This window comes from Symphalangus syndactylus, chromosome 9 (genome assembly GCF_028878055.3).
Source record: "Symphalangus syndactylus isolate Jambi chromosome 9, NHGRI_mSymSyn1-v2.1_pri, whole genome shotgun sequence".
NCBI classification, from domain to species: domain Eukaryota; kingdom Metazoa; phylum Chordata; class Mammalia; order Primates; family Hylobatidae; genus Symphalangus; species Symphalangus syndactylus.
Window position 1 is genome coordinate 131,189,365 of NC_072431.2, and position 17,724 is coordinate 131,207,088.

Here is a 17,724-nt window from a genome sequence, read left to right on the forward strand (position 1 = left end):
TTTGGTAATAGTGACCGTAGCTGAAACATGTTAGTAAATAGAAAAGTTAAAAATTTAAAATATGTTGTTTAACTCCAAAAGACAACTCTTGAGTCTAATCTATCCTGAGGCTTGGAGTTTGTAAGTATATTTGCATTTTTACATCTTCGTTTCTATTTTTACTGCATTGATTGAACTGTGCTTTGCATTTGTTTGAGGTTTTCCTCTTTTTCTTTCTCTTTTTTTTCTGTTGTTTCTCTTCTGTTTCCTTATTAAACCCCTGAAATAATTGCTTGGTGTGCTACTAATCAGTTCTCTGTGCAATTCCAAGCATAAAGGTGTTTTGTCTTCGTGACCCCTGCTGCTGAAACTGTAAGGATAAAGCTGCTAACTCTATAAACAAGTGCTACATGCACATAGCACAGTTGTATTTCCGTCTTTGTATACTTTCTTAATTATAAACACATAGTATTATATATACATGTGTATTCATGTATGTGCACATATGTACACCTTTTTGTTTGAATTATTAAGACTTACTGAAACATTTAGTTTTTTGATTGCAATGGAAAACTGTTTTTTAAATAGTAATGTGAGTTGTCCTTGAGACAAGAATGAATGATGAGGATACATTCATAGGTTCTCATGAAGTAATAGAAATGATTAAATTGTGTGAGCTTATGAATGGCTATGCCTTTCCATTCAACTAGAAAGAAGTACTTCCTCTTCCCGAGAGTTCTCAAAGCCAGTTCCTGGAGTTTTTTTTTATCCAGTGGAAGTGTTCTTATTCCTGGTCTACATATCTGTGAATAACCACGAAGGCATGGGTGAGGGTGGGATTAAAGAAAAGACTGAGAGGGCTTTAAGCTACAGTAGGATGGGTGCCCTTAAGAAAATACCTAGCTTGATTTTGAAATTTTTGCTAGAGGTAATTTTGTTTCCCTGGGGATGTTTTTCTCTCTTTTCTTTTTTATGGAGTCTGGGGTGGGGAAATATGAAGAAAGTCATTTCTTCTCTAAATTCTTTGAAAGTCCCTTGATCCTTTTTCCACAATAGTGACCTCCCTTGCTGCATGAGGCATGTGTACCTTCTTCCATGGAAAATTTCAAAATGATGCTAGCTATTGTTTCTAATACCATGTTAGTCTGTGAGATATTGCTAACTTTTCCAGCTGAGATAGGAAGGATGAACTAGAGCGAATAAAGATGTTCAAGTAGCAGTTGAAAGCCTTGATATGGCCTTTTTACTCTCTCTGTGTTTCCCTTGTTTTTCTCCTTTCCTCATTTCATTGTGTTCTGCATCAAACCCCCTACATCCCTCAGAGCTGCGAGAAGGTTGGTGTGTTTTTTACTTTTTACCCACCCTACAAAACTATTAATTAAACCAATAACAAAGAATACAAATGAAATGAATGTAGCTGCATCGTGTTCTTCTTTTGGTTAATGATATGTTTTAGCAGAGAATGCCCTGGCCATGGCTTCTGGTGCTTGCTGGTGGTATCTAACTGTGGCGCATGATGGGAGCGAATGTACCTGGGTGCATGGTAACTGGTAACACTTAACTCTCTAAGGTCCAGTGAACTTGGTCAGTGTTCCTGCTTTCCTTCCTGCTCCACTGTCCCCATCTCCCACCCTGCCTTTAATTTCTGTCTTATAAGGATGCCTGCTGTCCATAGAATGACTTTTTCTAGTTTCTCCCCTAATCCCAAGCATGAAGACTAAACTCTCCTCCATTTTTCTTGATATGTCCTTTGATACCTCAGAGTCTACACTGGCTCCTGCTTGCTGTGTGTAACCTCTGTGAATTGGCTGCAGGAGGCATGCTTAGCTTTCTCTTCTCCTATGACTGTCATTCACCCATGAGGCCATTGCAGCGAGCCATCTCAAATCAGCGGAAGTTTATCTTGACCTTAAGTGCAGCCAAAAAGTTTTCAGACAGAATTACTTATCTTCTTCTTGGGGTTATGAGGTTATTTATCAGTTTATTTATAATTTTTAAAAAATCTTTATTAAGTGTATTTAAGGTGTGTTCCCTAAAGATTACCCTCTAGATCTCCAATTCTTATGGTATGATGTTTTGCCAGTAAAAGCCCCAGATGAAACCAATTTATCTCTCACCTTCTCCTTGTATCACATCCAAAACACATTTACTTAAACACACATAAACCTGCAGATTATCTGAAGCAGGAACACTGAACTGTAATTGCTTGGTAATTTTTCTGTGTTATGTTGCTTTAATATGATCTCTTCTCTTAATGTCATGTCCCGCTGTATGTTTTAGATCCAGTGTCCCTCAATTTGAATGTGGGCATAAAAAACCTTTTAAAAGATTTTGTTGTCATTTATGTTGTTTTACCTTAGTTATGAATTGAATGGAGTCCTGTATGTGAAATACCCAGCTCCCTTTCCGAATTTGCAATCCTTACCTTTAACAACTTGAGCTTAATCTACTATCTTTCAACCCTGTTATCCCCTAAGTGCCTGTGTTTCAATCATTATACATTACCTCCTCCTTTTGTGTTTATTTCTATTGCCCCATTATTTCTTCTGCTGTCATTGCTGTCTTGTATTCCAGCCATTCTTTCAATATCCTTAGCATGGGCCTTGAGATTCCATCTTGTGCATGCCTTGCATGACCCAATCCAGTATCTCTACTGGTGTTAGCCTGTTTCTTCTTCTGTGACTGTAAATCAATATGTATATACATTTCTGTGTTTGTTCCAGTGTTAGTGTGAGGTCTTGAGGCTGCATCCACTATGAATCTGAAAACATAAAGTGCACTTTCAGTGTACTCTAGGTGATGTTTTCCAGGGCTGAGATGTGACAGTGTGGTCCCACACCTACATTCACATCAACTGGAAGCGCACAGCACTGAAGTTGGTTTTGATACTCAACTTAAACATGCTGGTGACCTTCCAGCCCCCTTTTCTGCATATACATGCCTGCATAGAATCATTGTTATATGCCTGCATGTATATGTTTTTGTGTTTATCTTATGCATGATGTTTGTGTATTGTTAGTTTGTAGATAGTTTTTTGTGGGGCCCTTGTAGGTCTGAATCAACTTTTGTATGAGTGTGTCTAAGATATCAGTGACTAAACTAAATAAATAAATCTGTGTATACACACACCATACTTGTATGGTCTGTATTATCCACAGTTTTTCTTTATGTTTTGTTTTTGAACAATCCACAATGTTTCAATTGTTGAATTGTGTCTGTACGGTGCATGTCCTGTGTTTAATAATCCACTTTTTCTTGCTTTGTATACGTTATCATTTCCCTTGTGTTTTGTTCCAGTTCGCCGCGTCCCACCAAGATTCTCTATCCCACCCACTAATCATGAAATCATGCCAGGCGGAAGCGTTAATATCACCTGTGTGGCTGTGGGGTCACCAATGCCTTATGTAAAGTGGATGTTGGGGGCAGAAGATCTGACACCTGAAGATGATATGCCAATAGGAAGAAATGTGCTAGAACTGAATGATGTAAGACAGTCAGCAAATTACACCTGTGTTGCTATGTCAACACTGGGTGTCATTGAAGCAATAGCACAGATCACTGTCAAAGGTATGCTTAATGGATTAGGCTTTGAGGATCTGGGTACCCTCAAGCCAAGTGACTAATGCCTCTAGAAAGCCCATCCTTGAAAATCTAAAATAATTCATTATTCAGCATTTTAAATGTGTGTATAACCTAATCATATCTGTGGTATTATATAACATGCGTAAGCCTAGATAGGCGGATTTTTTCGTGGAAGTATCTGGCAGCCTATGTAGAGATAATCATCAGAATATTAAGAGACAGTCCATGGAGGCCCAGGCACTAACCAGACAGAACTAGGAATTTTAGACATGGTCGACCATTATGGTGGGACTGATGTGTACAGTCTACATACTAGACCAGAACCTTGATAAGAACCCTAAGAAAAGTCAATATGAGCGTTAATAAATGCTTAAAATTTCTAAATACAAAGGTAAAAGAAGAAAAAAAAAGTTGAAATCAACATAGTCTAATAATAGATGATTTAACTTTTTGGTGGGCCCTACTATTAAAAATCAAAAGGCAAGTAGGAGTATATTCTGTTTTAGTTTTATCTTTCACCTTGCATAGATGAGTGCTCAAGATATATTCTTTCCTTTAAAAAACAGACTAAATATAACCAAAGTACTATATTACATGAATATTTTTGAACTAAAGAGAAAAAGAGTACAAGCATGTAAGGATACCGTTTTTTTCCCCCCCAGTGTTTATAGAATTCTAGAAAGTGTTTGCAAATTGAGTCAGACATAGGGCAACTTAAGTTTTCTGCAGATGGCTAGAACTATTGCAAAATGAACACAAATTGTCTTCTTTTCCTAGGCAATGTTGTAGGCATTTGGAATTCAGCAGCAAGTAAGAAGTACAAGTTTGCTGCTCTTGAAAAGCTGCCATTCTAGGGGGTGATCTTAGAAAATGCAATACACATGTTATAATTGGTATCATATCTCTAACCAAGCATATATATCAAATATATGCTATATAAAACTAATGACATGAGAACAAAAGTACACATTGTCAACATTTACAATCATGTGAAATAATGTTATATTGTGTAACCTTAATATAATAAGCACACATGTATTCATCCGTACATTACAGACATAAAACCTGTACTGTACAATAAATGCGACTTAGTGAAACTAATAATGTCAGCTGAATATCAGTGAGCACAACTTTAATTAGCAGTATTTGTATTTGCTTTGAAAGTTCAGAAAGACATGTAGGGGAATCTGAATCACACACAGCTTTGAAAAATGCCAGGCCAGAATATTTAAACAAATTTCATTTTATTATTATTCTCAATAAATTCCCTTGGTAAAATATTATCATTCTGTAGTTCTTTGAGTAGCGTGTAAATATTTAATCACCTTTTTTTAAATTACCATTTCAGCTTTAAATATTTGAAGGTTTGCTGAAAACCTTTAAGAATCCAAAAGCAGGGGCCACTTTAAACTAATATTTTGTTCACCTTCTCATCTTTGTTCTCCTGACTCTTGCCACTTCCCTGTCATTTCCACCTCAAAAATAAACAAAACATAAGGGTGAATCTTAATGGCAAATTAAAATAAATCAAAACAAAAGAACAGGCTGAACAGAGTGAGGAGAATGGGTGCTGAGTCATTTATTCAGTTAACTGTTCAACAGTTGTCATTAAAAACCTACCAAGTGCCAGGCAGCATTCTAGGCATTTACAATTTTACAGTATGTCAGAAGTACAAGTTTGCTGCTCTTGAAACGCTGCCATTCTAGGGGGTGTTATACTTCTTGCCTTTATGTTGGCAAGGAAACAGGGACACTAATGGGCTGATTATATGAATGTTACCCTTCGAGATTTCTCTGAAGAGTCAACTATTAGAATGCCCCTTCCTACCCTAATATCACTGCGTTTCAGAATCGTTGTTTAGAATAAGGCACTTGAATATGAGGTCAGCAAGGCAGACAGTTTATATTTTTAATTAGTAGTATTTTGATTTGTATTCTTCTGCTAAAAAGAAACAATTAGACCTCTAAAAAGATGGATTTTATTGCAAATATTTGTCATGTATCTACGTCGGATATTTCTGATGTGGAATATAGAATGCATATTAATATGACCATAAAATACCTTAAAAAGTGATTAGTGAATGTGCCTTAATTTAGTTCCTTCAGCAATTTTTAAATATTAAGAATAAAACATTGATTTGAAATTTCTATTCTTTTGCCCTTAAGATTTTTGGTTTTTCATTTATCAGAAAATTTTTAATAATGTTACTATGTCTTACCAGAATATAGATGCTGTTCTTTCATAGCAATTTAATTTCGTTTCAGTGTATTCCACATTTTGTTCTTTTCAATGTTTATTGGTATTTCAGTTATACCATTTATTTACTGGGGCAAGGGGCTAATTGGCCAAGCTTTTGGTATAATAATAGTAATAACTGCAGCTAATACTAAGGTTTTTTGTGGCTTCCAGATACATTCTAAGAATCTTAGTGGATTGGCTCATTAATCTTCACAGCAAACCCATGAAATACAGTTACATACAGCTGTACAATATAACTTAAATAATATTTTTCCCGTTTCCACATGAGGAAACTAAAGCAAAGAGAGGTTAAGAAATGTGTGCAGGATCACTTAGCTAATAAGTAGAAGATTTGGATACAAGCCTAAAAATATGCTGTCAAGCCCTTGTAGTAAAGCAGGATTTGTGTCACCTATGTATGTTTTACTGTATTTCTTGGCCATTCAGAAAACTACTCTTTGCTATAATTTCATTTAATTAAATCTTCAGTAGATACATAATCCTGTCATTTTCATAGTAGAGTTTATAGATTCTTGAAACATTATAGGGATGATGGGTAGTCATTCTCTTTTATCTTCCCCCATCCAAGCCTTACCCAAACCTCCAGGAACTCCTGTAGTGACCGAGAGCACAGCTACAAGCATCACGCTGACGTGGGACTCTGGGAATCCTGAGCCTGTTTCTTATTATATAATTCAGCATAAACCTAAAAACTCTGAGGAACCTTACAAAGAAATTGATGGGGTGGCGACCACACGCTACAGTGTCGCTGGACTAAGTCCCTACTCAGATTATGAATTCAGGGTTGTTGCTGTCAATAACATTGGGCGGGGGCCTCCCAGTGAACCTGTGCTAACACAAACCTCAGAGCAAGCACCATCCAGTGCCCCGAGGGATGTCCAGGCACGAATGTTGAGTTCGACCACGATTTTGGTACAGTGGAAGGAACCTGAAGAGCCAAATGGACAGATCCAAGGATATAGAGTTTATTATACAATGGATCCCACTCAACATGTCAACAACTGGATGAAACACAATGTAGCCGACAGCCAAATCACTACTATTGGCAACTTAGTACCCCAGAAAACATATTCTGTCAAAGTCCTGGCTTTTACGTCAATTGGAGATGGTCCACTTTCAAGTGACATACAAGTCATCACTCAGACAGGAGGTAAGTTTGGTTTAGGATGGGAAGTAGGGCAGGAGGGAAGGGCTGGTGCAAAGAGGTGAGAAGGACAAAAACAAAGAACAAAGATGGTATGAATTTTAATTTTTGAGATTTAGGGCTTCAAAGCAAGAGATGATAGACATCTGAAAAGGAACAAGCATGGACATCTGAAAAGTTAATCGTTTTGAGCAGAACAATGCATTAACACCCCTTCTTTTTCATTTGTGTGGGAATGACTTGAAGGCTTCTCTGTATGAGGTAGAAAAATGTCTCCCCCATGCCCAGTTTTGAGAATAGAAAAACTACACTTCTTTGTAATAGCTAGTATGGTAGAGTGGTCTCAAAAGAGTATTTAATTTGTGTAAGATCGGATATTTCTAGACAAAGCTAAAAAATAAAACTGTTACACGGCCTTGGGTATGTAAATGGCTTATATTTGCCTGAAGCTACTGGCTTAAAAATAAATATTCTCTGAGTGGCTTTAATTTCTGTTTTTCTCTGTATGGCTTCAGTGGATAAAGAAAGACAGTTACCGAGATCTCAGATAGAACTTTGGGGCCTGATTGATTAACTTCGCTAAGAGCTACAGCAGACATTAGATTATTTTATGATGGAAAACTTGGCCCTCCCAGTGGTATTATTTTCCTAAGAGGTTATCAAACCTCTTTGGTCTTTGATTCAAGGTGATCAGTTTGGCTTTGGGCTAATATAAAATCACGGACCTCTTCTAAAGTTTATTCATGAGCCAGGTGCAGTGGCTCACGCCTATAATCCCAACACCTTTGGGAGGTAGGTGGATCACTTGAGGGTCAGGACTTTGAGACCAGCCTGGCCAATGTGGCAAAACCTCATCTCTGTCAAAAATACAAAAATTATCTGGGCATGGTAGCAGGCATCTGTAATTCCTGCTACTCAGGAGGCAGAGGCAGGAGAATCACTTGAACCTGGGAGGCTGAGTTTGCAAGTTTGTAATGAGCTAAGATTGTATCACTACACTCCAGCCTGGGTGACGACAAGACTCCATCTCAAAAAAAAAAGTTTATTCTTGAGCATCTGAGAGCTACTTCTTTGACTCCTTATTGTGTTGGCATCTTTTAAACCTGCATTAATCTACTAATGTTTTGGCAGCATGCTGTTGGCTTGTTTTAAAATCTATATAATAATCATTATTGGAGACAGTATAATCTGTAGACATAACTCATTGCTAATCCTGGCAATGAATTAATAAATTTTCTCAGATGCCAGCACTAGATAATGTATCTATCATAGATTCACTGATTCCTGTGAATCACTGACTTGTTTTCATGTCATGGTCTTTATATGAAGTATGCTTAATTATTTATCCTTGCTTCTAGGAATCTCAGAGCGCATTTATATTAATAGTTTGCCTAGCTTTATTTTCATACCATTATTTGGTTCTTATTGGCTTGTTCATGGATTTACTCTTTTCTCTATGACATTGTAGGAAAGCCAGCTATAAAAATATGTCTCACCACAGTTGTATTAAAAACTATCCATATATCTTCTCTGTGTGCCATTTGCAGTACTTCTGTATTTATTTGCTGTAGTAATATGCAGAAAAAAATACTGTAGGCTGTTCTTACCAAAAAAGCTTCTCATTGGGAAATGCAGACATCTGTAAATCTTGTTCTGCTTTTTCTTGACTAAAAGTGGTTAACTATTATGAGATTGCTTTTTATTATACTGTTTTAGCAGCTACATAACAATTAAAAAATTCTAAGAAATTATATGGGAACTTACATTCCACTTTGAGCTTTTTAAATTTCTCAGCTATGATATTTTTTCAATCCCTGGACTTGGAGTAACATAACCAGGGTTTGAATCCCAAGCTTTCGTTTATTAGCTGTCACCTTAGGTGATTTATGTCATCTCTCTCTGAACTTCAGTTTTCTAGTCTATAATAATAACCACCTCATAGAGTGTAGTGGTTCTATTTGTTTTCCAGTGCTCCTGTAAAAAAGAACCACATACTAGGTGGCTTAAACAATGGGAATCTATTGTCTCACAGTTCTGGGGCCCAGGAGTCTGAGAACAAGGTGTTGGCAGGATTGGTTCCTTTTGAAGACTGTGAGGGAAATATACTTAATGCTGCTGCCCTAGCTTCTGTTGGTTGGTTTGCTAGCAATCTTTGCTGTACCATGACATGTAGAAGCATCATCTGATCACTGCCTTCATCTTTACATTATGTTCTTTCTGTAAGCATGCCTGTGCCTAAATTTCCCTTTTTACTCGTACACCAGTCATAACGGACTTGGGGTTACTCTTATGGCCTCATCTTAACTTGTTCCATTGCAAAGATCCGATATTGAAATAAGGCTATGCTCTGAGGTACTGGGGATGAGGATGTCAACATACGGATTTTTGTGGGATGCAGTAAAATTCATAACAGGGTATAGATTAGATAATGGAGGGAAACATTTTGTAACTTAATATGTAAAACATTAACTAAATTATTAATATCTAATCATCATAATAGTAGCTAACATATGGAGGACATTATACTATGAACTTTGCATGTATTTATTCTCACAAACCAATTAGGCAGATGTGGAATTATCCCACTTGCCAATGAGTAAATTGAAGATCAAAGAGGATAAAAAGTGATTCAGAAACTTGCCTTAGGTTGTAAGGTTACTAAGTGGAAAAGCAGAATATAAATCCAGGGATTCTGGATACTTTTAACTACTGTGTTAGTCCATTTTCACACTGCTATAAAGAAATACCCATGACTGGGTGATTTACAAAGGAGAGAGGTTTAATTGACTCACAATTTCACATGGCTAGGGAGAGTTCAGGAAACTTAGAGTCTTGGCAGAAGGTGAAGGGGAAGCAAGGACCTTCCTCACATGGTGGCAGGAGAGAGAAGAGCAAAGGGGGAAGAGCCCCTTATAAAACCATTAGATCTTGTGAGAACTCACTATCACGACAACAGCATAGGAGAAACCACCCCCATTGTTCAGTCACCTCCCACCAGGTCCCTCCTTTGACACATGGGGATTACAGTTTGATATGAGATTTGGGTGGGGACACAGAGCCAAATCATTATCAATTACCATTACCTTCTAAATTAATAATTTGCTTAATGTGATTGTTTTTGTGTTTTTATGCCAACCTAGGTATTCAATAAATGGAAAGAGGCAGGAGAGAAAAACACAATTGTTTCATTTATTCATATATTTATCTAAGAATTATACATAACTTACTTCTGAAACACTGAGGTAGCTATTAGATTATTCCAGTGCAGAAGTATACGAAAACATTTCACAATGAAAAAAAAAAAACTAAGTTTATCTAAAAGAAGTGGAAGGAAGAACATTTTTATGAAAGACTATTACATTCAAGCAGTAAATTTGGCTGAAATTTAACTAAATTTAAATAAATTTGGCTCTAAGTTTTATAAGCACCAGTTTAAACATAGAAATCTATGGTGTTTCATATTTTTATTTTCTGATGATGGTAGGAAGATTATCTAAGAAACAAAATTTTTCCTAAACCTATTTCAACCAAAATATGAATCTTAGACAATTGTGAGAATCCTTTTATTTAGAATGCTAAATGAAAAACCCTGATGCCTTCAGTCGCAATTTACTGAAAAATATAGAAGTAATGTTTAAGTAAACAGACCATATCTTTATTTTTTTATATTACCAGTGGACAGAAAATGACATTGAATCATAACTCAGTGAAGGTGGCATTATCAGAGGGGCAATTGAGTTACTGTGAGCTGGGAACTGTACTTTCAAAAGCTCTGATTTAATTTAATGACAGAACTCAGAAAATCTAGATGAATGGGTCATGGATATATTAGAATAGTTGTTTCCACTCTGTTTGCATAACTTTTTTACATGAAGATGTTTCCAAGAATCTTCCATAGTATATGGTTTTACTTTTAATATCCGTTGATCGAGAAGATATATAGTGATGTAATGACTGCCTGCCAAGCGCAATAAACTAAGAAAACCTTCCAAAATAGCACAATGATTTGATCTGTTCTATAGGCTTAATTAAAAAGGCCAGTGGATATTAGTGGACACCTGCCAAAAACAATGATGTTTGTTCTGATGTAGTTAATGCTGAGCTGCTCCTTTTTCTTGTTACTGACTAAAGAATTCTTAGGATGATTGCTAGGATGCTAACCATTATGAAATATAAAATTTAAGGATATGATTATTTTCACTGCATAACCCGCTAACCCTATAAAATTTTCTCCTCTAACCCTATAAAAATTTACTGATCAATAATATGTAGGAATTGAAGTATATTTTAATTAAAAATACACAGAAATGTACGTTTTGATGTCTTCTGTGTCTAAAAGGTACTCATTTAATTTTATTATCTCATTCTGTGACATTCACATTCCTATTTTTGTTTGAAACCAGATTCCAAAAGAACAGTATTTAGGATCAAAGTGAGTTTAAGAGAGAAGTCTCACTTTTGATTTTATCTAATATGAGTCACACAGATGGATGTAAGTGAAGGATTGATGTAAATTTGTATATTTGTGGTAATACAGAGGATGAGAATATGATCTGTCTGTTTTACAGTCAGAGAGTTTTTCTCCTTGATTGTGAACATTAGTACAGTTGACCATGTTGAGTAATCTTTAAATGGTTTTAAATATGAAAAGACTTGCATTGAGACGATTATTTTCTGAAATATGGGTCAATATTCCCAGTTCTCCATAGCGCTAACTTCTGTCATTACAAAGTCACCTGCAACTAGTTTACCTTGAAAATATGGGAACTATATGGCCATTGACAAGGGAAGTATTTATATTAAGCTAGAAAAATATTTGCATTATTAGAAAATACATTCAGGAAGGAAAAAAGGACTTCCTATAGTTTTCTTATAAAGGTAATTATACCAAAAGCATAGGGTAACTATATTTTATAGAAGAAATGCAAATAAAACTCTGATAAAAAAGTAGTAAGTTAAATCTCAAACCTAATGCATTAAATGTTGCTTGATGTTCATGCTAATTAGAGGCATTATAAATCTTAAATCCTAATACGTGTCTTTTTTCTGAACTTTATTTAGAAAGCATATCTGACCTCTAATTACATCTATACATTTAATAGATTCTTGAAAATCATCTGACTTATATGGATATACCTTTAACAGTGTATGCCTTCAAAAGATAAAGAATTATATATATTTATCAAATACTAATGACTAGTATCAACTTTAAACATTTTAGGGATGTTAATGCTATTACAAATTCTGGGCATTGCGAAAGTGTTAAAATATAAGCTATGACATTTAGAGACAAAGTCTGTTAGGTTTCCAGAAGTTTATAAATCATTTCATTAGTGTATGTCAACAGGCCTATACAAGCAAACTAGAAAAAGACTTGCTTTCTAATAACCAAAGTTACAAGTCCAATGTAAATACTTTTTCTGAATAGATTTAGCAATGAGTAAAGGAGCACTGGATATAAATACAACTATAATAAAATTTAACTTTTTCTCATTTATATTTAATGACTTGAGAATAAGATTTGTGCTGATGCTTGTGTATTAAGTACTTATTTTGTCAATGATATATTTGTGGCATTTACACATCAGACTCTTTGTTTTGAATTTTGTTTTGTTTTACTACCATTATAATTCTGGCTGTCGGTTTTATTGTTATTATCATTTATCAATATGCTAGATACACACATTTTAAAACATGTACCTTATTAAAATACTAGCTATTTTAGCAATCATGGGTTTTCTGGTATCTTTGGTCATATTTTATATTTATACTATAGCAAGATGAAACTGTTGTTTAGCAGTGCAATATGTGTCAACCTTTAGAGATAATCTCTAAATTTTTTTCACATATTAATCTCTTCTAATATATCAGCATTTCAGATAATGTAAAGGTTTCTCTTGTTAGTCTTTTTTATCCCTTGTCTTTGAGTTGCTTTCACATATTTATATAGAGTATAATTATAGTAATACTCAAGTACTTAACATGTATCACTGGGATTATAATCTTACTTTAGGGACTTGATAGCTCACATTTCTATTTCCTTGTGGACATTAAATAAGTAATCAAGAGGAAGGACATACTTTTACAGTATATAATGACTTCTTAAATATAATATTAAAGAAAAATTTTTACTTATTTTATTTCTCCTTTCCATGTCCTATTGTAAATTTGGTTTATGGTCAATATCATATCTCTCCTTTGAATATGAAGTAACTGTTTAAAGCTCTGGATATGTTGTTTTTATTTGCCCATGATTTTCTCAGAATCTCACATTTTCTTATAAAATTTATGTTCAGTTAATCAGTGAAGGAAATGTTACAACACAGAAAAGCTCTTGAATAAAATAAAAATAAGATATACCTAGACAAAGGACTGGTAAGTGAAGGTTAAAAAAAAAAAACAAATAGTGAGAAACTGTGATGTGTAATGATTACAAGAGCATAAAATATCTGTGTGTAAGAAGGCGAGGCACAATGGCTCACACCCATACTCTCAGTGCTTTGAGTGGTCGAGGTGGAAGGATTTCTTGAGCCCAGGAAGTTCAGACAACCAGCGCAGCATATTGAGATCCTGTCTGTACAAAAAAAAATTAAAAAATTAGCCGAGTATTATGGGACACGCCTGTAGTCTCAACTATTCAGGGGGCTGAGGCGGAAGGAGCACTTGAGACCTGGAGGTCAAAGCTGTAGTGAACCATGATTGTGCCATTGCACTCCAGCCTGAGTGATAGAGTAAGACCTTGTCTCAAAACTAACTAAATAAATAAAATGTAGGTAAATATTTACATTTATACATTTGCATGTATAAATACATATATAGAGAGAAAACATTAATAGAAATGTGAAATGGAACCTCTGTAGACACAACATTTGGTATAAAAATTCAATCGACAGATAATGAAAGTACTCCCGTGTCTCAAGTGTTACAGAGAAGACAAATATGACAGTCTGTAGCCCCTAAAGTGTTTTCTTATATACATATATTATGCTCATTAGGACCAATATTTGGGAATTTAAAAATACATTCATTTTATACCTTTTTTAAAAAAATTCCTTTGTATCCTCAGCTTCATGGTGGTGGATTCAAATATGACAAAATGCCCTGAGGAAGTGATAGCGTTCGGTACACCCTCAGTTCCCGGGGAAGTGTGGGTAGTGCACTCTTAAGCCGTTGATGAGCCTGGAGCCTGAGATCGTGAAAGGTTATTTTAGGGCCCTGGCCCATATGCTGAATCTAGCCTGTAGACACATTTTGCCCCATACAGTGCTTTTAAAATTCAATTAATTTTCAGTAATTAAGAATGGAAAGGTTTTACCTGGAAGGTTCATGATCAACTTCTGTGAAGAAAATCTGAAGCTGGGACAAGAGTGCGCCCACATTTCACAAGGCAGCAACCTGCTGTCACTGAGCATGGCCCGCGGTCCCTCTTCAGGTGGTGGGCACTCTCCACCGGGCCCCAGGCCCCATATGGCCTGCTCACTCATCTAAATTACCTGACACCTCTGAGCATTTGTGTTCGCACCACATGTTTATTTTTTACATTATTATTTATTTATTTATTTATTTATTTTTTAGAGACAGGGTCTCACTCTGTCATCCAGGGTGGTGTGCAGTGGCCCAGTCATCGTTCACTGTAGCCTCACCCTCTTGGACTCAAGTGATCCTCTCACCTCAGCTTCCCAAGCAGCTGGGACTACAGGCATGCTGCACCATGCCCAGCTAATGTTTTTAAGTTTTATTACTTTATAGAGACAGGGTTTTGCTATGTTGCCTACACTGGTCTCGAACCCCTGACTTCAAGCCATCCTCCTAACTTGGCCTCCCAAAGTGCTGGGATTACAGATGTGAGTTACCATGCCTAAGCCTGTACCACAAATTTAAAATCTAATAAATGAAGTTACCCTCCGAACCATTTCAAAAGAAGGCTAAGGAAAGAACAGGAGAGAACCCCCTGTACATTAGATGAAGACACTTTGCTTCAAGTCGTCTAGCCAACTTTTAGCTTTGTGCAAGAATAAAAAGGACAGTGTACTCTCTGAGACTTGAATGTGCCTACCTAAGTCATTATTTAGAAGGAAGGGGCTCTTAATAGAAACAAGCTGAATTAGATGATCAGACGAAGCTTGTGTCACTAAACAAGAATGAAATATTGAGACCAACTGGGAATTTGCTCAAGACAAATTAAAAGCAAAAAGTAAACAGTTTAAGTAAGAAAAAGTTAATTAGGTTTCCAAGATGTTTTCAATCAATGTCAATTTATTATTAGCATTAGGCAGGGAGGAAATGCGTAACAAGCAATTATTATCCTGAGAGCAGCCCTTCAATGTTGTGTGTGTTTCTAATTCTTGACCATACTGTACTCCGGTTTGGTTTGAGTCAGGAGTTAACACAAACTTTCCCAGGAAATTGGGAGGAAGAAAGAAGCAAATAAAACTAGGAAAAAACTCTATGACTGCATCCATAGGCATATGTGTGCATTTTTAGCCTGAGAAACCCTTTTATCATGTGAATATTAGATCCTATCATAGTTTTCCCATCTATCTGGTCACTCCTGTTTCCATTATTGCTCCTGCCAGTGCTTTTGGTATTTCCCTTCTAGAAATAATGCATTTTCCATTTGCTTTGCAATTTGCCTATTTGTGTTTTGTTCCCCTCTGTCCCTCTGCCTCTTGCTTATCGATCTTTTATCTTCTTTTTCCTCCACCTTTCAATCTAAATGACTGTGTTAGGTCACCCACTGGGCAGGTACTGGGGAAAAAAATATGATACTCTGTTCAGAAAGTAAGCTCCCAGAGGCATCAAAGCAATGAGACTCTCAATGCCTGTGATTTTTAGAAAGAGAGAGAGAAAAGATGATGAAGGCAACTAGAAATATGAAGCACTGATTATTTGTGACCTTAAGCATCAGTCCAAACATGTATTCCTGTACACACACACACACACACACACACTCTCACACATACACACAGGCTGACTTACCAGAGGAATAAAATTATCATTAGGGATTCTACAAATCATTCTTGCAGACTGCTTTAACAAAGGGTATTTTTTAAAGCCATACTACAGAGACATAACTATAAAAGAAAAGGAAAGCAATACATTTTCTCCAAAGGCTTCTTTTCAACTACAAATTATACCGTATTATATGTATTTTAAAATGTTTTTGCCAAGGTTGCCACTGTAGATGTTTAAAAGCACACTTTAGATGTTTTTTTTACTCCTCTGCTGTGAAGTATTATTGTTCTCTTTTTTTCTTTAAATATAAATGGAATTCTCATTTAAACTTGAGGGAGTATGAACGTATGTTCAGCCACAGCACATTGAGACATGCCATAATATCAAGGGTAATGATGAAAATATTTCACAATTGGGAAAGCACAGGCACTCACCAATCAGAGCAGACGGTGGCCAAGAACAATGTACGATTAGATGTGCCAGTGACGCCCTGACTCAGCCTTGTGTATAATGGATAGAGGGGAACTGATAGGCTTACGTGTGGACTAGGAAGTTTAGGTTAGTAATTATTCCAGTACATTTGAGTAAGGTGTTTTAAACCGAATAGACTTTCCATTCTTTATTACAGCTGATAAACAGCTCTTCCAAATTGTCTATCAAATAGATTACATGGCTAACATGAGAATTATAGATGATCTCTTTAAGTTACCACATTTCTGATAAGTGTATTCTATAAACTTCTTAATTTTTGGTAGTAGTTTAGCTTCGTGGCACTAGGGAGGATATTTTGTTTTTATTAGGTGTAGTGCATTAAATAACATAGTTTAGAGTTTAGAAGTCATTATTTGTAGGTGATAGAGTTTTGTTTTGTTTTGTTTTTCCTTTCTTACACCTCTTTTTCAAAGTGTGGGCTGCTAAGAAAAAACGCTAAGTGATTCTGTTTGCCTGTTAGGGTTTGTTATTGGAGTAAAGGTAGGATTTTATAAATTTAATTGGAAATAATTTTTAATGTTACATGTAGTGCTAGAGAGTAAGTAACAATACTTTTAGGTATTTAGTACTTATGCTTTTGGCAATATTTCAAGTGCTTTACATAAATTATATTATTTATTACTAACAACCATATCATGAAGTAAAGAATTTTTTCCTTAAAATTGAATTCAGGGGCCGATATACTTCATACTTATTAATTCTACTGTATCTTGTGTAGATGTTCTACTACTCCAGAGCAGGATTTAGAACATTGTACTTGCCCTGTATACAAAGAGGTTAACTTGGACGATGTAAAGGAGCTTGTTTTCCACGAAGCTGGTACATGTGTCCAGATTTTGAAAGGTTTAAACAGGTTACACTAGTGGAAGAACTTTGTGAATACTCCTGGTGATTGTGAGTTCAATCCATTGCCTCCCTGTTTTTAGTACCAGGACAGCCACTAAACTTCAAAGCAGAACCTGAGTCTGAAACAAGTATTTTGCTGTCTTGGACACCTCCACGTTCAGATACCATTGCCAACTATGAACTGGTCTACAAAGATGGGGAGCATGGAGAGGAGGTAAGACTATAGTGCTTCTCACCCTGGGAATTATTCATTACATTGGACCACTTCTTTATTTTTGTGTATTTATCCACATTCTTGGTCAGATAGCTATTGAGGACCTTGATGGAAAAGATTTACTAATTAAAAGAGGAACTTGATCCCCCTCCCCCTCCCCCAAAAAAACCCAAAATGACAACAACAACAACAACAAACAGTGGTTATTTGGAGGTTTTGGGGAAAAACAAAACAAAATAACTCTTGCTCCTA

General features: G+C 35.9%; 1 protein-coding gene across 21 annotated transcripts in view; it reads left to right on the forward strand.

Annotated features, from left to right (window-relative positions):
• PTPRD (protein tyrosine phosphatase receptor type D) overlaps window positions 1-17,724 on the forward strand; it is a 2,314,079-nt gene that overhangs the window by 2,102,079 nt on the left and 194,276 nt on the right. For 17 of the 21 annotated variants that reach the window (XM_063609868.1, XM_063609869.1, XM_055294266.2 and 14 more), the window contains 3 exons: window positions 3,277-3,546; window positions 6,390-6,971; window positions 17,339-17,472. In XM_063609868.1, the coding sequence (XP_063465938.1) occupies window positions 3,277-3,546; window positions 6,390-6,971; window positions 17,339-17,472 (986 nt within the window). Of the gene's footprint in view, window positions 1-1,301; window positions 1,314-3,276; window positions 3,547-6,389; window positions 6,972-17,338; window positions 17,473-17,724 lie in introns of all 21 variants that reach the window. The other 4 variants (XM_055294262.2, XM_055294263.2, XM_055294265.2 and 1 more) reach the window with 1 other exon arrangement.